Consider the following 25423-nt stretch of genomic DNA (forward strand, 5'->3'; position numbering starts at 1 on the left):
GCGCGTTCGCGCGGCGTAGGTGGCGCTAGAGGCCGCCTGGGGGGTTGTAAGGAGACGGCGCGGCCGCCATTTTGTGGGGTGTTTGTCGCAGCGGGTGGAGAGAGAAGACGGCCGTTTGGCGACGTTTCTCGGCCAGAGGGCCTTTTCCTTTTGCGGAGGTAAGGTTTTGGGTCGGCTGGGCTGGGCCGTTTCCAGTCTTTTAAGTCTCAAAGCCAGGAGTCGGAGAAACGACCCGGTTCGGGGCCTTGGCGACCGGGGTTTCTTCGGAGCACAGTTGGGTTGGTGGCCTTCAAAACCTAAAGTTGCTCAGGTGCCGTGGTAGATTTAATGTCCTGGGGCGGACAGGCCTCGATTCTGCCGCTGAGTCTTCTCTGAGGGCCCCGGCCTCTCGCATCGCGGCTCCAGAGGCCCTGGCTCGTGCCGCCGGCGAGGGCGAGGATCTGTCGGGAAGACCCTTCGAGAGCCGTCCTTGGGGGTTTGTGTTGTCTGAGATCAGGTTCTCCCCTGATGGCTTAGTCTCTGCCGTTTGTAGCATTTGCCGGCGGGGGCGGGAGGGGTTCCAGAGTCCAAAACATCTGGCCCTATCTGTGAGTGCGCCAAAGGCACTGGCCAGGTGCCCTGGGGCGGGGTGGGGGAGGGTGGGGACCGGGCGTCTGAGAAACCGCCGGTCTGCTCGAGTCCCGGTGGTGGAACCGAGCTCGTGCTTGTGCGAGGTAGAGATACGGAGAGGTTCGTCCCTTGTGCAGCACTTATTCCCCCTGAAGTGGAACATACCATTGTTGCACTGGTCTGCGTTTTGATACTTTTGCATCTTGTTATCCTGGATTACCTAAGTAGCCTGCCCCGCTGACCCGGCCACCCACCTGGTCTTGCTTTATAGCTGCCCTTTTAAGATTCTGCTCCATAAACACACACCTATCTGCGGGCTGCTCGTTGCCCATTAAGTGCAGTCCTTCTGGAGCCATCTATGTAATCGTGGCTTTAACCTGTTTCGATTTTTTTTTTAAAAGCCATATACATTGAATAAAATTGACGGGTATGAAAGGGCAGGGAGAGAATCCGATTTCTAAGACGTGTATATACATACAGATCCATTGTGTCTGATGTTTTTAATGAAAGATACGTGGGATTCTAGCATGTAGGATTATTTAATTAAAGGTAGTGTAATAATTCTAGATGGGTTTTCTTATGGATGTGAAGGAACTTTATCTGTTAAATATGGGTCTGGGATTCTTTGCCTCCTGAGACAGTATTTCTGAACATGGTTGGCAGGGAGGAAAGCTTTCTAACAGCCGAATTAAATTTAAAGTAGTGAACTTAACTAGAGAAATAAAAAATCATCGGCCCTCCCAAGATGCTCATTCTTAATGTTTTGAGTATTGATAATTTTGGTTGTTTGAGAATTCTGCCTTGTTTGAGGTGAGCTGGTTGTGGCTGACTGACAAGGAAAAGAAAGCTAAAGCAGACACAAGTTTTGTAAAAATTGCATAATAATGGATAGTTATAATAATCCTCAGTCATCAGATGTTGTAATTTTGCTGGCTGTAATTTAAGAATGCTTAAACAATAAAAAAAAAAAAAAGAATGCTTAAACAATCTATTTTAAAGAGTTATGTGGTTAAAATACAGTTGGGGTAATTGAAGGAAGTGTTGGAAGAATTCCACTAGAAATAACAATTTTAGATGGCTTTTGTGATGGCCTTTGCCTCAAGTTAATTTTTAGTGTCATTCATTTCAGTTTCCCATTTTGAAGTGACTATAAAACCAGAATGCTCACTTCATAATTTCCAGTGAGAATCCTTTTTAATTTTTTAATTTTAGAGAGCAAGAGAATGAGTGCAAGCGGGAGAGAGGGGTGGGGGGGTAGGGGGGTGGAATAGAGAAAGAATCTTAAACCGGCTCCACAGCTCCACAATCCGCGCAGAGCCGGATGTGTGGCGCATGCGGGGCTGGGGCTTGATCCCACAACCCTGGGATCATGACCTGAGCCAAAATTAGGAGTCAGACACTCAACCAACTGAGCCACCCAGGTGCCCCTCCAGTGAGAATCCTAACTAGTTTTAGGATTTTTTATTTATCTGACCAATGCACCCTCATTCTCTTTTTTAAGCAAAAGTTATGATACAAATATTTTCTTAGGGAATACTTCCCAGGAGAATCACAGCTGCCTCATTTCGAGTCTTTTTTTAATCTGTTTGAAATCATTTAAATTTTTACTTGAATTTGTTTGCTTGTTACTGAGTCATTTGGGCAAGCTAAAAGCAGTTAACTAAGCTGGATTTGCTCCATTTTTTCTTTTTTTAGCTCTTTCCTTGAGCTGTGAAACTCACCCTTTCCCAGCAGCTCGGATATCATGGATAAAAACTGCTTATTTGTAGAAGAATTAAGATGGGGAGCAGCAGATAGGGATTACATTGTTAGAACACAGATCCTGAGCCTAGAGGGAACCTATGCTTTAGAGGTTGTAGATGGAGGCAGAAAATCAGGGAATTGTCAGTATCATCATCCCATTTCACTGTGACCATGTGCATCCTTGTAGGTTGGTTTTTTCAGTTACCCCAGATCTACAACAAATATGTTTTCGTTTTAAGGCTAATTGCAGGATGATCTGAAAATAAACATGTTGGATAGAGAAAATGAGTTTATACAAGCTTTGCTTTTTCAGTCTCTGAATACTGTGTTCCACTCACCTCCTAGTTTTTTCCCCAAAGCTTGGAGTCATCCTGAGATTTAGCAAAAGCAATTCTCTCTAGTTTTTGAGAAAAAGAAGCTTCATTACTGGCTCTTTACTTGTAAGACAACGTCATCCCCTATATTTAGTATACCTGAATGTTTCTCTGACTTCAGTTGTTTGTGTTACAGAATTTTGCCAAAGCTGTATGGCACGCTATTTCTCTCTTCTTTTTTAAGTTTATTTTGTGAGCGAGTATGTGCCAGGGGAGAAGGGGCAGGGAGAGAGAGAATCGCAAGCAGGCTATAGACGCAAGGACTTCATCCCAGGAATCCTGAGAGCAGACCCAAGTTGAAATCAAGAGTTGGGCACATAAGTAACTGAGCAGCCCAGGCACCCCATGATATTTCTCTTTAAAATAGCCCATGTATTTTTTAAATTTTTTAAAGTTTGTATTTTGAGAGAGCACATGCAGGAGGGGCAGAGAGAGAGGGAGAGAGAAGGAGAATCCCAGGCAGGACTCGAACTAACAAATTGTGAGATCATGATCTGAGCCAAAACCAAGAGATGGAGGCTTAAGCTACTGAGCCACCCAGGCTCCCCTAAAATAGCTCATATTTTAAAGATAACATTTTTTGGGGGGTTATGTGCCCACTCTTGATATCGGCTCAGGTCATTATCTCATGGTTGGTGAGATCAAGCCCCAAGTTGGGCTCTGCATTGACAGCATGGAGCCTCCTTGGGATTCTCTCTCCTTCTCTCTGTGTCCTTCCTGTGCTCGTTCTTTCTCTCTGTCTCTAAGTAAATATTTAAAAAATAAACATTTTTAAAGGAAATCATATCAATAACTTAAAAGGAGATTGTTGATTGTAAAAAGAAGGTAAGGGGTGCCTAGCTAGCTCAGTTGTTGTAGTGTGTGACTCTTGATCTCTGGGTTGTGAGTTCGAGGCCCCAATGGATGTAGAGATTACTTAAAATCTTATTTTTTAAGATAAAAATGAATTAAAGCCCCCAAATTATTAATTTCTAGCTGGATATTGTTGTCTACTGGAGGTTCTGAGTCTGAATCCTGGCCCTTTTACTGTTTTTACAATGGCAGTTAGCAAGGGTTAGTTGAAGATAAACACTAAGCTGCTAATTAATCCAGAAGAACTGAAAGAGAACGTATTGTTAAGGTCTCACCATGTTATGCATAATTTAGTACTCGGTCTGTATGCCACTTACAGTCATCTGACACACTGTGGAATGGTGTCGCATGCCTTGGGAAACATCATCTACAAAGATTTTAGAACATGTATGACCCCATGTGCTGAGTGTTTTATTTAAATAATGTGTAATATTTTATTTACTAAACGTAGCCATCTATAACCTCCACAACTTTTCATTTCCGTTTACAGATGCGTCATTCCAAAAGAACTCACTGCCCTGATTGGGATAGCAGAGAAAGCTGGGGACATGAAAGCTACAGTGGAAGTCACAAACGGAAGAGGAGGTCCCACAGCAGTACGCAAGAGAACAGACATTGTAAACCACATCACCAGTTTAAAGAATCTGATTGGTAAATCACTCTTGAATCAGTAACATTTTACCACTAGTAGTTTTAATGATTTCTCGTTAGCTTACGTAGCTTTATTCTGTCAGATTGTTTTATATTTAAGTCAACAAATATTCAGTTGATGTTCATTGAATTCCTATTACAGGCTAGGCACTATATAGGTGCCGAGACTACAGCTGTGAGCAAACCTTATTTATCTACATCTATCTGGGAGTGGTGGGAGATAGTTGAGTCCCAGCTGCCAGTAATGTAGTTGGGGTGGTGAGACACACAAACAGTTAAGTAATAGTGATGATAGAATGTCCAGTATGTGCCTTTAACTTGTATGTAGGAGGAGATATGTATTTTGGGATGCTTGTTTAGGTTCCACAAGGGAGAGAGAATGAGGGGTAGGGAGAGTTCAACTAGATGAGAAAACCAGCATGTATTATTTGGGAATGGTAAAGTACATAGAGGACTCGTCGCTTACACTGTGTTCTGTAGGTTACATTTGTAGATAAGGCCAGTGAATGTGTGTAGGTTTTTTAAAAGGTTATTGTAAGAACCAGTAATTTAGGGAAAGGCTTCAATAAAAATTTTTCAGTAGCATGTGTCCTGTTTAATTATACTCTTACTGTAAAATTTGGAGGTAATACATTTACAGAGAATTAAAGGAATTTTAAAGTACCTAAATGATTAAAGAAAGGCTAGGTGAGTAGCATTTCTTTCAGTCTGTCTTCCATTAACTTCCCTTTCTCATTTGTTTTGTTGGTTCTATGTTTTCTCCTTGTTTTGTAGATGTTCCATTGAGACTGTTTGCCAGATTGCTTTCTAAATTAGCCAGCTGGGGTTACTTTAAAAAACAGTATGTAATTTTTTTCCTTCTCCATGCTAAAACAGACTTGTTCTGCGGAACAGTGAGCTTGTGGGTAGTCACCACAGATTAATCTTTCTTCATCATACACTGTTACATGGGGAAGAGGGAGGGTTTGTGCCAGGATTGCAATGACCTGAGCTAATTAATGCACTGTAGAGAAACATCTGTACCCTTTTATTAATAAATACAGAATGTCCTGTAAGTCTTAAATTAACATCATAGTACTAATGATACATAGGTTTCTTATGTAGGAAGGAAGTGATTTGAGTGGACAGTTCTTGTTTATTATTAACTACATAAATATACTACATCAGTCCAGTTAAACAGCAGGCCTGTGTCTTCTTTGACATTGACACCAGAGGTGTCTAATGGTAATTGTTCTCCATAATGTGGAATATTCTAATATCTGATATCTTTTTGAAGATAAAAAAAACTTTACAACAGTATTTTTTACAAAATTATTGAAAAGAATGAGAATTGCCATAAACTGTAAAGAAGGTGTCCTTGGGAGGATCCTAGACCCCCATTATTCTATTCTTAAAAAAATCTTTCTATGTGAGTCTTTGCCTCTGATTATTTCCTGAAAATAGGTTCTAAGAAGGGACATTTAAAAAAAACTTTTTTTTTTTTTAATGTCTTATTTATTTTTGAGAGAGACCGCGGGAACAGGGGAGGGGCAGTGAGAGACGGAGACACGGGATCCAAAAACAGGCTCCAGGCTTAGAGCTGTCAGCACAGAGCCTGACAGGGGCCTCGAACTCATGAACCGTGAGATCATGACCTGAACCAAAGTTGGACACTTAACTGAGCCACCAGGTGCCCCTGAGAAGGGACATTTTTAAATTAAAGGGTGTGAACTCTTTAAGGGTACAAAGCTCTTGCTACATATTGATGTCTTTTTTTTGAAAGTTTGTACCAAGTTGTACAATATACTCTTTCTTGCTCTTACCAATCTTGGCATTTTGAAATGCCAAGAATAGTGTTTTAATTTGAATTTTTAAATTTTTAGTGAGTTTGTCCAATGCCCATTTTTTTGTCTTACAGAGTATTTTACTGATTTATAAGAGCTTTTAATATATATCAATTTTTAAACCTTTTTTTGTATGTATTGCAGAGTGTCTTTTCTTTCTTATTTGTCTTTTGCCAGTAACAGTAACCTGTGAATTGGTCTCCCTTGTTACAGGTTTAATTAGTTTTGTACTAATTCTAGTTCTGTATCAGGAAGACTGATATGGCTTCAAACAACTTTATATATTGTGTTAATAGTTTTTACGTGTTTTCTTATGTAATATAGAGTATCAAGTCTTAAACCAAAGATTCTCAAACTTTAGTATGAACAGAAGTGTCTCAGAGGTATGTTTAAAATGCATATTACCATATATAGATGGAGTTAGTCTGACCTGGGGCTGAGGGATCTTCATTTTTAATAATTCCATATTTTGATATGATTGATAAACAGACCACCCTTTGAGAAACACTGTTTTAAACGCCTTAGCCTGGCATGCAAGATTTTGCATGATCTGTTTCCAGCTTATTTTATTTGCTTCTGTTCATTCCCTATGTGAACAGTGGTCTTGCTGTAGTGTCCATGCACTGTTTCCCAAGTAATACGTAGACCACCCATCTCCAAGCCATTGTGGCTACAGGTGATCTGTAAGTGTGAGATGGTCATACGCTATTCTTCTCCCCTCCCATTTCTTCTGCTTGCCACCTTGTCCAAATCTTGACTTCCCTTTAAGATGCAACTCTTTGCTTTTTTATGAAGTCTTCTCTGACCATTTTAAGCAGTTTGAGTTTTTTCCCCTCTATGATCCTAAGCACTCGTGCAACCTTTCAGCATTTCCTGCATTGTCGAGTTTTGTTTTTATGTGAATGATCTCAAATTGTTCATTATTTGTTGGCAGGGATTTTGCCTTATATATATTTTTTTATCTTCCACAGGACCTGTGTGGAAATAAAAACGAATGCCCGTAGCCTCATTAGTATTGGCTATTTTGAAGGACTACAGTAAAATATTCACTGGATATTCAGTGAATATTTTAGAATTTAAATCAATCTGTTCATCTTGTCCACTCTGTCCATACATGGCCTTTATGATTCTGTAGACTTTGTTTATGTAATCTCTAAGGCTTGGTTGTTAGAGATTGAAGAGGTCCCTCATTTTTCTAGTTTATCCTCATGGCTTCACCTCATGTTTGTTAGTCTGTAGATTGTTTATGGATTATCTGCAACTCTAATTTTATGCACTATTCCAGCTAAAGATTATTAGTACTATTTTTTTCTGATAGATTTTGGACTTTTATAGGAAGGATGCCTTACAGAATTGAAAAGGATGCCCTTGAGAGTATGGTAATTTCTAGGTTGATGTATTACAGATCTCTCCCTGACAGGTCCAAACCAAGTCATCAGATCCCTGACATAGACTCACAGTCTTACCCTGATACCCCAAGTTGTTTCTCCAATGGTTAGAACTTAAGATTGACACTGGGGAAAGGGAGAAGGGGGTTTCTGCATTTCGTCAGCCTGGATATTCTGCCAGCCCTGTTGAGTAGCAGTTTAGAGATGCTTTCCCTTATTTCTGCCTAAACCAGCCCCTGGGAAAATGAACAACAGCATATTCTGGGGAGAGAATGAGGTTGGTGAGGGCAGTCTAGTCAACATCTGTCACTCCATTGTTGTCAGGATTCTTTTAGCCGATTTGTCTGACTGGGCAGGTGTCCCCTCTCTCCCTCAGTGCTCCATGTGCATCCCTCTTGAAGCTTCGCACTCTGTTGAAGAGGACACCATCCCAGGTAGAGAGGGGGACGGGAAACTGGGCCAATTGAATCTATGTCCTTTTCTTTCCATCAGATCAAGGATACTTAACTGGGATCCATTGACTTCCTGAGGTCCGTGACCTCTGTGAAATTCCTTGCCAAGTTTTGTTTATGCATTTGTGCATTTCTTAAGTGAGAGGGTCCATAGCTTTCATCAGATTTTTAAAGGGATCTGTGGATTCAGAAGTTAACCACTATGGCACTAGATGATGCGGTTTCCCATGTAGAATTTTTGAGTATTTTGCAAGTAAGAATGACAGGAAGTTAGAAATGCAAAGGGAAGTAGGGTGGTGGGGGTGGGTCTGTTGTAATCCTAGGCAAGCAATTACAAGATCCTTTTCTCATTTGTGGGGGGGATGTAGTTTAATATCTTTGGCACATGAGGCAGCCTTCAAAAGCTATGTTGTCTTTCTCAAAGAGGAGTAACAGGAAGCTAGGAATACAAAGAGGAGAGAAGGTGGCATAGGTGATATGTGATATGTGTAATAAAATTGGCCCTTATAATAGGAATTAGAATGCTCTACAGCCATGGCAAATCATTGTCCTTGGGATCTTAATTTAGTCATCTGTAAAATGAAAGGTCTGGAATACATGTAAGATCACTTCGAGCTCCAGTACACCTTTCATGAAAGAATTATGTGTGTGCCGGGGATATCTAAAATTCGCTTAACATTAAAAGAGAAAGGAATCCTGTTTTGCCTGCCTCTGATTGTGTGTGGCTCTCTGAGAAAAGAAAGCTTAGTTACAGTTGCATATATCATAAGACTGGTGAATTTTTGGTGTTAATTTTCTCCAAAAGGTACAGGGACACTTAATCAAGTAAACACTGAACATAATTGACTCAAGCTTTGTTCTTTGATCTGAGGTGTTTGATAGCAGTCTATCTGATGGAGAATATGAACTCGCTTGTTGGTTAAAGTAAAATTATGTCTTAAGTTTGTGAGATAAGTATAAATTCTAATTCATCAATTTGAGGTTTTTTCTTTTTATCAAGTTAGCTGTTTAAACCAGGAATTCTTGAGAGAATGTTTTGTTTGAACCACAGTTCCAGGATGAAGAGAATAATTTGAAATCCTTTAATGTGTTTGCAGTCATTATTTAGAAGCGAGGTCCTTGAATGAGAGAGATTATCGGGACCGGAGATATGTTGATGAATATAGAAATGACTACTGCGAAGGCTATGTTCCTAGACATTATCACAGAGACGTTGAAAGCAGTTATCGAATCCACTGCAGTAAATCTTCGGTCCGAAGTAGGAGAAGCAGTCCTAAAAGGAAGCGTAATAGACACTGTTCAAGTCAACAGTCACGTTCGGTATGATTGATTTTGTTTTTATTTTGGGTGGATGCTTATTTGTGTGTAAAAACTCTTAATGAGCCAGTAAGTTTGAAAAAGTTTTTATATATATATATATGTAATATTATTTGGATATATTATAAATGTGTTTATATTACTTGAATCCTTAAACATCCAAATTTTCATAGCTAATCTGTATTTATTAGGTAGCCTTCGTTTGCCCATATTTACTCATTTTCTGCAATCCAGATCATGAGTTTTTGATTTTAATATTAAATTTTAATATTAAAAATATTTTTATGTTTTGTAATATAATCTTATGAAAAATTAAAGCACCCATCTTTTATAGTAAACTTTTTTTTTGTTTTTGTTTTTTACTTTAAAAGAAGCCCTTTTCCTAATGGTTGGAAACATCTCTAGAACTTTGCACTGGTGGATACTTAAGTGTACTCTATATATAGCATAGTCCCAGAGCACAGTGCATCATTGTCTGCAGCTAGTTGCACTGAAATTCTGAAATGGGTGCTGAATGGAAAGTGCGTTATCCAAAAAGTTTGTCTTTTTTTACACTCAGACATCTTCACCTGTTTAATCAGTAAACTTTGAATAAATTGTTTCCTTCCCCAAGTTTTGATTAGAGTGAACATGGAAATTAACTAGCTTTTATTTCCCCCTTTAATTATGTGTATTTTAAAATATTGCTAAATAGTTTCAACTAATTTTGACATTTTAAAACCTTCCCCCCCAACAAACTAGACATCTCAATTCACAGCATATGCTATTTTATAACAAGAGATAAGTAGATCATGACATTGCATTCTTTAAATTTCAGACTTCAATTAAATCAGTATTTTAAAGAGACAATTGTGTTGTTTTTTTTCTATTGCCACTTTAAGTATCTTATCTGAAAATCTGTTCCTTGCCATGTTTTTCTTCTGTAACATAAACTGTGCCCTGTGAATTTCTGGGGACTGAATTTGAAATTGCTCCTGCCAACTGTTCGTGGCCTGGTGCTTATCTGAATGCCTGAATATCTCCCCGCTGAATGAATTGCGTATTCTGCCCTGAATTCACTCTGATATATTGATTGGCTGGACGATCTTGGTGCTGCCCACTTGCCGTTCCAGAAGAGCCACCGAAGGAAAAGATCCAGGAGTATAGAGGATGATGAGGAGGGTCACCTGATCTGTCAAAGTGGAGACGTTCTAAGAGCAAGATGTATAGAATATTTTTCAACACTTTTTTAACTTTGCAGACAGAATAATCTTTTTAAGAATAGTTGTCAGCGGGGGGCTAAAGAACTCTTCATTGCTTTTTTGTTTTGTTTTTTGTGGGTTTGTTTGTTCTTTTGTATTTCTTCTTTTCTATAGAATTTAAATATTTCTACTCTAAAGTTCCAAAATAATCAGTGGAATTTGAGCTTAGAGCAAGAAAGATAGCTCTATCTAATTGTTTTTGTAGCAGCTGAAAATAAAATAATTTGAGTGCTGAAACCTTAGTTATGCTTTAATAGACATCATTTGAAAGTATTCCACACTTAAGAATTCATTGTTTGAATAACTAGATAATTTATACTCAAGTACTTACTCCTTTTTCTCCTCCCTTACTTTAGATGAAATCGTGGACACTTTGGGTGAAGGGGCCTTTGGCAAAGTTGTAGAGTGCATTGATCATGGCATGTAAGTTTGTTTTTTCCTTTTTTGAACATTCTGATATTTTGGGTAGGGAAGGATCTATGATTTAAATGAAATGGCATTTTTAAGAGGTGGCCACTTGTTTTCCTGGGTGGTATAAATACCCAAAATTTCTTGAACTGTGTCTGGTTATTTATCATGGGTGTGGGTTTTGGTCAAGAATGCAGACGAATTTCAGGGTTCCTGGCTGGCTCCGTTGGTGGAGCACGTGACTCTTGATTTCAGGGTTGTGAGTTTGAGCCCCATGTTGGGTGTAGAGATCACTTAAAAAAAAATCTTAAAAAAAAAACAAAAAAAATTGACAAATTCTATCAGATGGGGTGTTGAAATTAAAGTGAATCTTTGAGTAAAGGAATTTCCCAGAACTTAGGCCTTGGCCCTTATGTGAGATTTAGAGTGCTTTGCTTTAGTTTTGAGTAGCAGAGACCATAAAGTTTGTCTAATCTTGGTCAAAAACATTTATTCCCGATCTGAAAATTGCACATGGAATAAATGGCCTAGTAAAAAGCAATCTGCTCTGTAGTGTAGCTAAGGGAGTAGAAGGGAGCATCTTGCATTTAAAAGGTTTAAGAACATTCTATCTAGCTTTATTTTGGAACAATCCATAATTATCTTTGGAGAAGTAGTAGTCTGCTATAAAGTACTAGCTATTACCTGAAGAATGTTATTTTATCATTTTTTTCATTTGTGCTGTGTGTATCATGCCGATTTTGTACACTGTTCTTCAGCCTTCATGAAATAAAAGTATCTATGGCAACAAAATAAAACAAAAATCTTCATTCCCAAAGGATAATATTTGCATGTTAAGAGTTAGCATCTTAAACTATGAAGGAATTCTGTTACTTTAAAGCCTGCAGAAAAAAGTCCAAATTCTTTAATGACTTAGTAAAAGCCCTTTGTGTTTTGACCCTGTGTCTCACATCAACATTTTCCTCCAGAACCTCTGTTCTGTAGTTTGCAGACTTTTTAGTAAGTAAACCTGTTTTAAAACACAGTTCATTTCAGCTGCACATTTCTGATGTTTGTTTATTTTTGAGACAACGCAAGTGTCAGAGTGCAAGCAGTGGAGGGGCAGACAGAGGGAGACACAGAATCTGAAGCGGGCTCTAGTCTTTGAGCTGTCAGTCCAGAGCCCGACGCGGGGCTCGGACTCAGGAACCATGAGATCATGACCTGAGCCAAAGTCAGACGCTTACCTGACTGAGCCACTCAGGCGCCCCTCAACTGCACATTTCTTTTTTTTTTTTTTTTAATTTTTTTTTAAAAATGTTTGTTTAGTTTTGAGAAAGACAGAGACAGAATGCGAGTGGGTCAGGGGCAGAGAGAGAGGGAGACACTGAAGCAGAAGCAGGCTCCAGGCTCTGTCAGCACAGAGCCCGATGTAGGGCTCTAACTCATGAGCTGTGAGATCATGACCTTAGCCAAAGTCAGATGCTCAACCGACTGAGCCACCCAGGGGCCCCTCAACTGCACATTTCTAAATTGACATTTAAAATTCTTCATCCTAAAATGGTTGGGGACAGGGTGGGAGGGAGGGGAGGGTGGGTGATTGGTATAGAGGAGGGCACCTTTTGGTCAATGAGCACTGGGTGTTGTATGGAAACCAATTTGACAATAAACTTCATATACTGAAAAAAAATAAATAAAAAATAAAATAAAATGGTTGGGGACAGATATAATTTCCAGCTTATTTAAACATTAATATATTATTTAAAAACTGTTTATATTTGAGAATCTAAATATTATAGCAATTTGATAGCTACCTTTATTCATGAACCAACTCTTGAATGCTTAAACATGTTTTATTCTTGAACATATTTTCATTCCATTTTCCATAAAGTATATTATCCTAAAGTTCATTATCACACTGTCTTTTCAATAAAAATGTGAATGTGAAGTCCTATTTTTTTTAACGTTTATTTATTTTGAGGAGAGCGCAAGCACATGCACAGGGGAGGGGCAGGGAGAGAATCCCAAGCAGGTTCTGTGCTGTCCGCACAGAGCCCGATGCAGGTTTCAATCCCACAAACTGTGAGATCATGACCTGAGCTGAAACCAAGAGTCAGATGCTTAACCAACAAACCCAGGAGCCCTGTGAAGTGAACTTTTGAAATATTTTCAGACTCCTAGAATTTTCTGGAATAGTTGAAAAAATTCCCATATATCCTTCACGCAGATTCCTCATGTTAACATTTTACAGTATTTTCTTTATAATTTGCTGTATACATACATGTGTTATATTTTCAAATTTTGCCAGCTGATCTACAGATCTTACTCAGACTTTACCAGTTGCCCTATTAATGCTCTCTTAAAACTTGAGATTCCAAGAGAGTACTTGAGATATTCCAGTAAACGGTATTCAGTTGATCAAGTATAAATCTATTGCGAATTTTGATGGTTACTGGAACTAAATATAAAATTTAATTGGAAATGTGTCTTTTATTGGGTTGGTTGGGATTTCAAAAAATAAAGTACATGTATTCATAAACATCTTAAATGCTTTAGCATTAAATGTGTTTCCTTTTTTTTTTTTGAGATATAGTTGTTTGTAATGTAACATTGTGTAAGTTTAAGGTATACATCTGTTCATTGCAGTTAATTACTATAGTGGTGTTAGCTAACATCTTTATTTTCTTTTCTAGAGCCATAAGCACCAAGAAATCTTGGTCATATAATAAGAGTTAGAAGGGAGTTTTGTCACAGCGGTTTCATAGCAACCTTGAGATATATGCCAAATGTCCTAGGGAGATTATCATCAAAATAAGTTTTAATGATTTATTAGCCCACAACTTCGTTGGGGCTTTGGTGAAAGCAGTAAATTGGAAACCACCGGACTTAGAGAAAGGCTTGCTATCCAGCTACTAGAAAAGTTTGTTTGTCCCAAAGATTTTTTTTTTTTTTTTTTAACATTCTAGGTTATAGATCTTAATAATGAGGGATGTATGAGGTTTTCTTACATCAAATGGAAGGGCCATAGTTTAAAAAAAAAACAAAAAAAGAGGCTTGAATGCTGGTTCATCTTCAGGAAGATCAGATTTAGAAAAGAGGATAGGGGCACCTGGGTGGCTCAGTCAGTTAAGCGTCAGACTTCAGCTCAGGTCGTGATCTGACTCTTGGTGAGTTTGAGCCCTGCTTCAGGCTCTGTGCTGACAGCTTGGGGGCTGGAACCTGCTTCAGATTCTGTGTCTCCCTCTCTCTGCCCCTCCCCTGCTCACACTCTGTCTCTCTCTATTCCCTCTCTCTCTCAAAAATGAGTAAACATTAAAAAATTCAAGAAAAGAGGATAAAAGGAATTTGAGAATTTGGAAATCCATTTTCTCAAAATCATTTGTGGCTTGATACTTTTTAGGAAGTATTATAGGTAACCAATCTAGAGCTTATGCTCTAGTTATTTCTACCTACTTGTATCAGTGAATGTGCTAGTAAGCATTTTCTCAACTTCATGACTTACTGATGGTATCTCCTTTAATGAACGTGTTCCTTTTCCTCCCACATTTTATAGACTGCTGGCTGTCTTTCAGGGCTCAGTTGTGTGTCACCTCTTCTTTGAATAAATTAGAGCTTCCCCTCTCTAATTTTTTGGCTCTCCTACCTCTTTGTATAAGCTCATACCAAGCATTTGCAACACTGTCCGTTGTTCATGTGTTTCTTTTCTGTTAGGCTGTGAGGTACATAGTGACGACCCTCGTCTTGACTAACCCCTGTGCTCTACACACCTGGCACAGGGCAGGTCTGTCTAGGTGATTGAGCAAATGCTTTCAGCAGTAGCATATTCTGTTTGAGGATTTATTTTTATCTTAATTATTTTTTTAGTGGTTATTTTTGAGAGAGAGCGCCAGAGCCAGAGTGTGGACAGGGGAGGGGCAGAGAGAGAGGGAGACACAGAATTTGAAGCAGGCACCAGGCTCTGAGCTGTCAGCACAGAGCCTGATGCTGGGCTCAGACCTCGAACCATGAGATCATGACCTGAGCTGAAGTCTGACGTTTATTAACTGAGCCACCCAGGCGCCCTGTCTTTTTTTTCTTTTGGTATAAGATCTAGATAAAATTCTGGAAACAAACATTAAAATTTGTATTAAGGGAATTAACGCTCCATAGAAAGTGTGTTTTGCCAGACTGTTTTGAAGAAATGTTATATGGAATCTGGTATAAAATGCCCTCAAAGATTATTTTAGAAAAATAGCATAGAGTAATTAATACTCAGTAAGATGATGCTTTAGGGACACGTGTTTTCATTCTGCTCCTCTACCGTTTTCATCTTAATTTTGTTTTTAAGGGATGGCATACATGTAGCAGTGAAAATTGTAAAAAATGTAGGTCGATACCGTGAAGCAGCTCGTTCAGAAATCCAAGTATTGGAGCATTTAAATAGTACCGATCCCAATAGCGTCTTGTAAGTATAAACTTGAATTGTGATCCATCATCTTGCCTAAAATAATCAGAATTCTCTGAACTGACTCATTTTTATTTGCTCTGTTTTAGCCGATGTGTCCAGATGCTGGAGTGGTTTGATCATCATGGTCATGTTTGTATTGTGTTTGAACTGCTGGGACTTAGTACCTATGATTTCATTAAAGAAAATAGCTTTCTGCCATTTCAAATTGACCACATCAGGCAGATGGCATATCAGATCTGCCAGTCAATAAATTGTAAGTATACTTGATAAATTTTTAAACACCAGAAAATTAAAAGATTTTATTATACAAGCAACATGTCAAAACATTGTCACTAAAAATACACGTTACAGGTAAAGATGAAATCCCTATATCCACTACTGATCCTTCTTATCCCCCCCAATACAGATGAAATATGTAGGTGAAACTAATGAATTCTTTTTGTTTTCTTGTAGTTTTGCATCATAATAAATTAACCCATACAGATTTGAAGCCTGAAAATATTTTATTTGTGAAGTCTGACTATGTAGTCAAATATAATTCTAAAATGGTAAGTTAAAGACTTGTTTTAATTTTGGTGGTGGTTTTTAAAATTAATTTAGCTTGGTGACCCTTCGATGAGTAATTTTGACTTCTAAGACTGGTTATAGCCTGATTTTTAACCTAAAAGGATCATCCTTCTTTACCTTTTGCCTGGAATTATGTTGAGAATCAAAAAGATGCTCATATGCAAGCCTTTTGAAATATGTAACGTTTTTTATGTCTTTACTGATCTTCATGTTGACTCAACTCTGTTTCTCTAGAAACGTGATGAACGCACTCTGAAAAACACAGATATCAAAGTTGTTGACTTTGGAAGTGCAACATACGATGATGAACATCATAGTACTTTGGTTTCTACACGGCATTACAGAGCTCCAGAGGTCATTTTGGGTCAGTAGACACTACTCTTCCTGATACTGTAATTAAAGATGAGGTTTTTTTTTCTCCATGCCTTTTACTTAGGGGATGGGTGTGATTTTCTTAGTGTACAGAAAATAGTAACTATCTTAAGAAAAATTGGACATTGCTATAAATATTCTTCCTGAGTGGGAAAAATGGGATACCATTTGTAAAGATATTCCAGGTGGTTATTTTTTAAACATGCTAATCTTACAAGATCCTGAAAGGGCAAGTTCTTTTGGCTAAGTACATCACAGCAATGTGATTTTTGAAGTGATGTGGGTACCTATTTTCATGTCACAAAAGCATGGTACTATAGAAATGCTAAAGGTCTGGTTGGCAGACATCTGAGTCAAGGGCCAGGCGGAGGTCAAGAAGAAAGAGGGGGCTAGTCTAAGAGGAGAGCTTCTTTGATAATCATTGACACCAGAAAGGCTAAAGAAGAAAGTGACTTAAGGTGCGGAGTTTGGAAGTAAGAGGGAACTCGGAGTGTGTATCTTATGTCTCAAGATGTCAGAGACTAGGTCTTGTTTATGGAGTGGAGGAGAAGAGGTTGGGGGCTTGGAGAGAGTGGGAGAAGTTTAGATCAGATGCTCTTGAGAGATACATGGAATAAGCTTATTAGCCAAAAGTAAGGTCCAACTGAGTTTGCTAGTAGAAATTTTAGAGTCAGTTTCCAGTTTTCACATGTGCTGGTAGGAGTTGGTAATTCAGAATAAGAGTAGGAAAGCACACAGTTTTTACCCACGGTGGAGGATTGGTAAAGGCGTAAGGAAATTGAGATTAGGCAGTGCTTGTCAGTAGTACTTTCCATGTGATGGAAACCTTCTATATCTGCATTGTCCAGTATGGTAGCCATTGGCCACATGTGGGCTTCTCTGTACTTGCAGTGTGGCCACTGTGATTGAGGAACTGAATTCTAAATTTTATGTTAATTTAAATGTTAGATGTAAAACAGCCTCATGTGGCCAGTGACTACAAAGTTAGCAAAAATTTCGAGCTTGTCTTTGAAATGAATGATGATACCATTTCTGCTTCATATGGTCTGAAAGGAGCTGTTGTGTTGCAATAGTTTAGGAAAGGAGTGTGGGAAAAGTTTGTGGACAGAGAGGCATTTTCAGAGCTTAAAAAGACATAACTTTGTGTGTTGTCAGTTTTAAGAGGTGGATTCCCCCCCACATTTTAACATGGGGAGCACAACACAAAATAATTGGCATTTTTGCTTTGTTATTGGTGCATAAAATAGTCATACATCTTACTGACCTCCTAGATTGGATAAGATATAGTATTCTTAGTAGTGACAATAACACAGTTCCAAGTATGGCCAGGCTAGATAGATCGATCATATAAATTCAAAATTGGGGTTATTGGTTTTGAGGAAAAGAGGTTGGGAAAGGTCCTTTGTGTTTTTGTGGAGTGTTAATCCTGAGGATTAAGGCAGAATTAGGTTGGAGAGGAAGATGTAGTCATGCAGTTGGTCTCACGTGTCTGGTATTGTAGTAAAGACGTGAAGCTGGGAGAGGTTGGTAGAAGTGAACGATGGGGCATTCCAAAGAGTATGAGGACCAACTTCTCAGAACAAGATGATTTAGAATGGTGTGTGGCAGAGGGTTACAGTCACCTAGGAAGAAGCTGGATAAGAATGGCTGGAGAAGATAGATGTTCATTTTAGGTCCAAGATCTATCAATTGCAGATTTTTTTAAATGTGTCACTGTAGGTGGACTCCTGCTCAGTTACCCATTTGTTGAAATGATAGGCACAGGCACTGTGAGGGTTAACTAAAATGACTTAAAAAAAAAAAGTGAATAAATAAAACAACCAAAATCATAGTCAAGGTTTTTGAACATTTTGTTTATTCCTTTTTCTTTAAATTCGTTTATGTTACTGAAAGTAATTAAAATGTCCTTTAAAGTAGGTTTTATTGGGCCACTTAGGTGACTGGCTCAGTCAATTAAGCATCTCAACTCTTGATTTCAGCTCAGGTCATGATCTCACAGTTCAAGGGATTTAGCCCCAAGTCAGGCTCCATGCTGACAGCACAGAGGCTGCTTGGGACTCTCTCTCCCTTTCTCTGCCCTGCATGTGCATATGTGTGTGCATCTCTGTCCCTCAGAGTAAATCAACTTAAAAAATGATAAAGTAGGTTTTATTTATACATTATTGTTTTACTAAGTACTTGATCTTTAAAATTTTGAAACATCTGTATGATTTACTCTTCTCCTTTCTAATTAAGTACCTTAAGACTAGGTATTTTATTTTTTCCTGAATAGTATTGCCATTGAGAATTGTGAAGGTGGAGGTATATATAATCATGTACAGACAGCCTGAAAAGTACATAGATAAGTAGATCTCTCTCTGTGAACTTTAAATAGCTCTATAATTCTTATAACATAACTGCTTATAATACCCATTTATAATCCTTAGTTTATCTAAAACCATGGTTTTTTGTTTTTTTGAGAGAGTGGGAACAGGAGAGGGGCAGAGGGAATCTTAAGTAGACTCCACGCCTAGCACGGAGCCCAAGGGAAGGGCATGAAATCATGATCCTTTATTTTTTTTTTTAAAGTTTGTGAGAGAGAGCAGAGTGCATGAGTGGGGGAGGGGCTGAGAGAGAGGGAGACAGAATCCCAAGCAGGCTCCATGCTGTCAGTGTAGAGCCCACTGTGGGGCTTAATCTCATGAAGCAAACCCTGAGATCATGACCTGAGCCAAAATCAGGAGTTGACCCTTGACCCACTCAACCACCCAGGCACCACCACCCCCTCCCCCGGTTCTTCTTGTTGTTTTAATGCAAGAAGTAAACTCAGGCATTAAGTTGGTAAGTTGAGAAGTGGTTAGTAATTACATTCTGAGCTTGTCAACCTGTATTTGCTATAATAAAATGTAAAATTTCCTAGAACAATCATGAACTGCGATTAACAATGCTCCCCATTGCACACAGATCAGAGAATATGGAGTATTTGCACAAATTGATAGTTATACTTGGAAAATATTTGCTAATCTCTCTCTCACTTTACATAAAATGCTCCCTCCCCCACAATAAACACTAATTTGATGTAAAGATATGGAGAATTGTGAGAGCATACCGAGTAACATTTTACGTGAAACTAAAATATAACCCTGGAGTTTACCATCTTATTTATTGTAAAGAGAGCATGCATAGAGGGAAGGGATATGGTATATTGGCAGTTAAAAATTGTTGCGTATAGAAGTGTTTTTGTTTTTACAGCTTTAGGTTGGTCTCAACCTTGTGATGTTTGGAGCATAGGGTGCATTCTTATTGAATATTACCTTGGCTTCACAGTCTTCCAGGTATGTATTTAGTAAATGCCATTCCATAATTAATTTTCAGTGTTAAGAGCATGTTAAAATTTTGGCCTGCGTTTTGAAAAGTTGTTGTAGTGTTAATATTTAAAACTTACATAAAATGGGGAGGCTGGGTGGCTCAGTTTGTTGAGCACCTCTTGATTTCGGCTCAGGTCATGATCCCAGGGTTGTGGGATTGAGCCCCGTGTTGGGCTCTGCGCTGTGTGTGGAACCTGCTTGGGATTCTCCCCCTCTTTCTCTTTCCCTTTCCCTCTGCCCCTGTCCTCCACTCATGTGCTCTCTGTCTCTCTCAAATAAAAAAACTCCCCGGAAAACCCTTATATGTGCAGAATGGTCATCCTCTAAAACCATAGTTGGATGAAATACTGCTCTTGGTGAGTGTTCATAATTCTGTTTTGCATGTGATTGGAGTTTTTCTCACATGGTTCATATTGTCTTGTGTTCTCATTTTTTTATTGAGCTCCTGCATAAATTTGTATTAGCATTACTGTGGCCAGTGATAATTCAGTTCTGGTTGTGCTGACTACCATGGCCATGAGCAAGTCACTCCGTTTTATAAAATAATTCAGGGACAAGAAGTCATATTTTATTGTGACATCCTAGGCACATTTTAAGGCACTATGTGTTTAAAGTTGGAAAGACAACATCTCTGTCCTCCAGGTAGTCATGTAAAAGATAAATGTGGGAAAGCTTACAGTGTAATGTGTTATTTGCTATAATGGAACAATGTAGAAAGTGTAGTGGGAACCCAGGAAAGATCGAGGGTTAAATTTCTTCAGAGAAGGAGTCACCGAGAAAGTAAGGAGTTTAAGCCAGTTGCCAGAAGGATGATTAGAGGTTTGTCAGAAAACTGGAGAGAGTGGGGGCCAGCTCAGGAAGATCTTGTACCCATAAGTGTGTAGATACACAAAAGAGCATTCTCTAGTCAGGGAACTGTAGTTAGTGCTGTCAGACTGTCTTGCATAAATGGGGAAGTGAGGTCAGGCAAGGACTGACTCATCATGGACTTGTTTGGATAGAAAGGTACTTGTTTCCTAGAAGTTCATGGTTTCCAGAATGTGGACTAATCCAAAGTGAAAATGATTTTGTAAGTTTGTCATTCTGGCCTTTATTTAGAGATTATCCCTCTAGCTTTTTTGTTTTGGGTACTGAAATGTCCTTTTCATGGAATGATGATAATAGTTGTTGATAGTTAATTTTCTAAAATTAAAGTCCTGATTTGGCAAAACAAAAAGTAGGAAGCCATATTTAAGTCTCTGCTTTTTTCCCTTGTAATTCTCCTTACAACTGACATCTAACAGTCTTGGAAGATTTAGGTTGTGCACCCACTGAAGAAGGGTTCTAATGTGGTCAAAGTGTTGTGATTTGTTGTAGGGGTCAAGGGTGCAGATTTGGTGGATTCTGGTTCCTGCTGTTGAGGTTGATTTGAAGTTGGGGGCCATGCAGGGTGGAGAGGAAGCTATGACAAGTAAGAGTCACTTAGGTGGTGGCTATTGTAGAATGTGTGTTCACTGCTTGTTGGACCCCGTTGTCAGACTTCTCCTGTTTCTAATCCATTGATCCATAGAGACCCTATTAAAAGTACTCTGAGTTCATAGACAAGCTTGATACCTACAACCATAGTGACTACTCAGTTCTTGGAGGTGGCATCTGGTCTTGTAAGCTGAAGGTCAAGAAAAAGTTGAGTAGAGTGCGTGCATGATTTCTTCATTCTGACACACAAAATAGTTGCTTCACATAATCTGTGATTATAAATCACTCTGTGGTCATAAGTGCAGATTATTAACATTGGTTTGAGATAAAGTTTCTATTTGGAATTGCATCCTCCAAAATATTCTTCAACTAAGGAACTTCTTAAAAATGTGGAGCTAGCTCTTTGCTGCATCTACTGCAAGAATGAAAACGATTCTTGGCAGTCAGACCATCGACATTCCAGAAAATGTCAACATCACTATAAAGGGAGGCACTGTTACTGTGAACCGCTCCAGAGGAACCCAGTCATCTCCGTGTACTCTGTCTCCTGGGAAAGAAAAAGAAGAGGCTCTAGGTTGACAAAAATGGTGGGGAATTAGTGCAAGCAGAGTAGCCAGTTCTTTTTTGTCCATACAGAACATGGTCAAGGGTGTTACGCTGGGCTTCCATTAGAAGATGACGTCTGTGTATGCTCATTTCCCCATCATCGTTGTTACTCAGGAGAGTGGTTTCTCTTGTTGAAATGCAGAATTTCTTGGGTGAAAAATACATCTGCAGGATTCAGATGAGGCCAGGTGTTGCTTGTTCAGTATCTCTCAGAAGCCCAGAAAGATGAGTTCTTGAAGGAAATGATATTGAACTTGTATCAAACTCAGCTGCTTTGATTCAGCTAGTTACAACAGTTAAAAACAAGGATATCAGAAAAGTTTGGAGTTGTATCTGAAAAAGGAACTGTTCAACAGACTTGTGAATAAGATCTAAGTTGTCCAGCTACAGAATAACAAGATGCTGGATGATTTTTCAACTTCTTTGTGATACGTATTTTTAAAAATTTATTTATTTTGAGATAGCATGCGTGGGATAGGGGCAGAGAGAAAGAGAGAGAAAAAACTCCAAGCTGCACTGCACTGACAGTGCAGAGCCCAGTGCAGGGCTCGAACTCAATGACGCTTAACCTGAGCCGAAGTCGGATGCTTAACCAAGCCACCCAGGCACCCCTTATTTGTGATATTTTAAAGATGCAATAAAAGCTGCATTGGTTTGGAAAATAAAAAAATAAAAGTGTGGGGTTAATATTACTTAACTCCTGTCATGAATTAGGGCCTTAACATTTTGGAAGCAATGTGCTAGAAACAATAGGTTGATAGATTTTAAAAAGCCTCTGCTCTTCAGATTGAGGACTTGGCAGATGATATTCTGTCTGATGCCTGCTTTTAAACAAAAAAGAATATGTGACACAGACCATTTGTAACCAGCCAGGTCTAAAATATTTACTGTTTGGACCTTTACAAAAGTTTGCCAACCTCTGATCTAGGAGCATACCGTTCCAGCTCTAAGCGTGCCAGTTTTCTCTCTTCCACTTGAGCCAAAACTCTGTTTCTATTATGATTGAAGATGAGTTTTGATTTAGATTCATAGCTACGTTTTCTCATTCATGAGCTATATGACCTTGGGCTAGTATCTTAACTCCTTTGAAACTCATGTTCCCACATACCGAGCTCAGGATTGTTGTGAGAATTATTACAACTGTATTTTTATTGCCCAGGAATAGTAAATGTTAACACGTGGATCTTCATTAGTGAATAAAGTCAATTTTGGGTCAGCAGCTGATTAAATGAGGAGACCATTTTTCTGGTACTGTTCCCTAGTCATTCTTCAGTAAACAGTGCAAGAAATGAAAACAAATAAGGAAATTGTTCAGTTTCACATTAAATTACATGTCTAATCCACTTGCTATACAGAACTTACGTTGGATATCAGACTTTAGTTTTATTGGTTTATACCAGCTAATCTAGCTCATTCAGTATTGTTCCATCTTTGAAGTAGAGGGTGATCTAAACTCTGCAGCTCTCTAGTCCTTTTGTGTCAGCGCTGTTTTCTTATGTTTTCCTTTATTGTGCAAGTAGGGGAAGGGAAAGTGCTAAATTTCTTTTTCCTTTGTGTTTTAGACTCATGATAGTAAAGAGCACCTGGCAATGATGGAACGAATATTAGGACCCATACCAACACACATGATTCAGAAAACAAGGTATGCTCTAAGATGAAAGCCCTTTCTTGGGAATGGGCAGTGGCCTGTATTCAAACTACAGAAAACCCAACTTTGTTGTTATTGCTTGTTCCAGAACTTCAGATTTCGAATTTTTTTTCCTCCATAAAGTCAAATTTTTAACAAGTAATGCAGTATTTACCTTGTGATCTAATAAACAAAGCGTCTTTTTACACTCCAGTTAAACTTTGCAGAAGTGTTTTCCTAACTTGCTATAAACATAATAGAGTAGTAAAAAACAGCTTGATTTTTGGGGAGTTCTAGCAGTTTACGTTTGTATTCCATACTATCGCTAGCTAGCTGTGTGTCTTTGCACAGGATGCTAGAGTGGTTGGCAAATAGCTTCACCCCATTCCAGACCTAGTGAAATCCACATTCACAGGAATGGATCCATAAGCTGTCACTGTTCCATGTGCGGTACATGAACCACTCAGGTGGGGCACGAGAGCCTCAGAGGGTGCAAGATTAAGGAAGATGTTTTAGAAAATATGTCTGATCTAGTATGTCATTGCTGGAATTTAAAAAAAATTGTATGCGTGTGTGTGTGTCTACATAGATAGATGTTCATGCTTCCAGCTGTTCCAGTGAGGTCAGAGTAAACGTGTGGCTCTTGTATTGTTTTTACTGATCCAGACTTCTTTTTCTTGTAGAAAACGCAAGTATTTTCACCATAACCAGCTAGATTGGGATGAACATAGTTCTGCTGGTAGATATGTTAGGAGACGCTGCAAACCATTAAAGGTAAAAAGAAAACAAAAAGATTATAAAGGTTAAAAAAAAAAGTTTTTAAAAATTTTAAAATCTTTCTTCAACAAAAATATTTCTTTCCCCAGGAATTTATGCTTTCTCATGACGAAGAACATGAGAAACTGTTTGACCTGGTACGAAGAATGTTAGAATATGATCCAGTGAAAAGAATTACCTTGGATGAAGCCTTGCAGCATCCTTTCTTTGACTTATTAAAAAAGAAATGAAATGGAAATCAGTGGTCTTACTATATACTTCTCTAGAAGAGATTACTTAAGACTGTGTCAGTCAACTCTAAACATTCTAATATTTTTGTAAACATTAAATTATTTTGTACAGTTAAGTGTAAATACTGTATGTTTTGTATCAATAGCATAATTACCTTGTTAAGCAAGTATGGTCTTGATAATGAATGAACTATACAAGTTAAATTTTTTTCATTTTGAGATTAATTACCATTTTTAAAGACCTTTGGAATATTCTTTGTGTCCTGTGATAAACATGATTGATCTTGTCTTTTGTACATGGAGGTCAACTCTTTGAAGTGATTTTTTTGAGTAAAAGGAAATCTTGACTACTTTATTCTTAATGAATATTCTTTATATACCTCAAATTCAGAACTTTTCTTAACTTTAAAGTTTTTTTCTGTAATTGTTGAACAGGTAATAAGTATTATTAACTCCCAATAGGCAGGTATTGGAAACCAAAACCCATAGGAAATGTTTACTGTTGGAATTTCATTAAATTTTAAGAATTGTGTTTTGTCTCCTTGGGTGATGTCATTGGTGAGAAGTAGAATTCATGAAAAGGCATCCAATTTGTCGATCATGACAGATTTTTTTTAATAAAAGCACATACTTCATTTAAGATTAAAGTCCCAACTGGACAGTCACATCAGAAATAGGAATTCTGATGCCTCTGAGGGTTAATTTTTTTTTAAGTTTATTTTTGAGAGAGACAGTGTGAGTGGGGGAGGGGCAGAGAGAGGGAGACACAGAATCCAAAGCAGGCTCCAGGCTCTGAGCTCTCAACACAGATCCCGATGCAGGGCTCAAACTCAAAAACCGTGAGATCATGACCTGAGCTAAAGTTGGTTGCTGAACTGACTGAGCCACCCAGGTGCCCCTGAGGATTAATTTTTAATACCAAATCGTGAGGAGTCTTGAAATTTTCTAGCATCAGTTTCCGTATTAAATGAAGTAAGTAACTTAAACTTCACTCAGCCTATGAGAATTAAGGTTATTAAGCAATTTATATTTGTGATAATCTTTACTGGAGCAAAAGAATGATGTGATTGGAAAACACTTAGGGAAGAAACCTCTGCAGAAATTTCCAGACCATAATTGGTTGGTTAACATGATAGTTTTTGTTTGCCTATAGGTGTT

The 25423-nt window shown here is 38.4% G+C and overlaps 1 protein-coding gene across 3 annotated transcripts; it reads left to right on the forward strand.

Annotated features, from left to right (window-relative positions):
* CLK4 (CDC like kinase 4) lies at positions 1 to 24796 on the forward strand. 3 transcript variants are annotated; one of them, XM_015066246.3, is made up of 13 exons: positions 1 to 158; positions 4069 to 4229; positions 8990 to 9212; positions 10322 to 10412; positions 10807 to 10873; positions 15165 to 15281; positions 15371 to 15537; positions 15738 to 15832; positions 16086 to 16215; positions 19455 to 19537; positions 23194 to 23273; positions 23942 to 24032; positions 24125 to 24796. In XM_015066246.3, exons 2-13 carry the CDS (start codon positions 4069 to 4071, stop codon positions 24263 to 24265), a joined length of 1446 nt encoding a protein of 481 aa, XP_014921732.1. In that variant the 5' UTR covers positions 1 to 158; the 3' UTR covers positions 24266 to 24796. The 3 variants fall into 3 exon arrangements, with proteins under 3 accessions (XP_014921732.1, XP_026932711.1, XP_053075664.1); XM_027076910.2 differs by lacking the exons at positions 1 to 158; positions 10322 to 10412 and adding an exon at positions 7817 to 7874 and having other exon boundaries at positions 4090 to 4229; XM_053219689.1 differs by lacking the exon at positions 1 to 158 and adding an exon at positions 7817 to 7874 and having other exon boundaries at positions 4090 to 4229; positions 8990 to 10873.
* The last annotated feature ends 627 nt before the right edge of the window (positions 24797 to 25423 follow it).

Source organism: Acinonyx jubatus, chromosome A1 (assembly GCF_027475565.1).
Source record: "Acinonyx jubatus isolate Ajub_Pintada_27869175 chromosome A1, VMU_Ajub_asm_v1.0, whole genome shotgun sequence".
NCBI lineage: Eukaryota > Metazoa > Chordata > Mammalia > Carnivora > Felidae > Acinonyx > Acinonyx jubatus.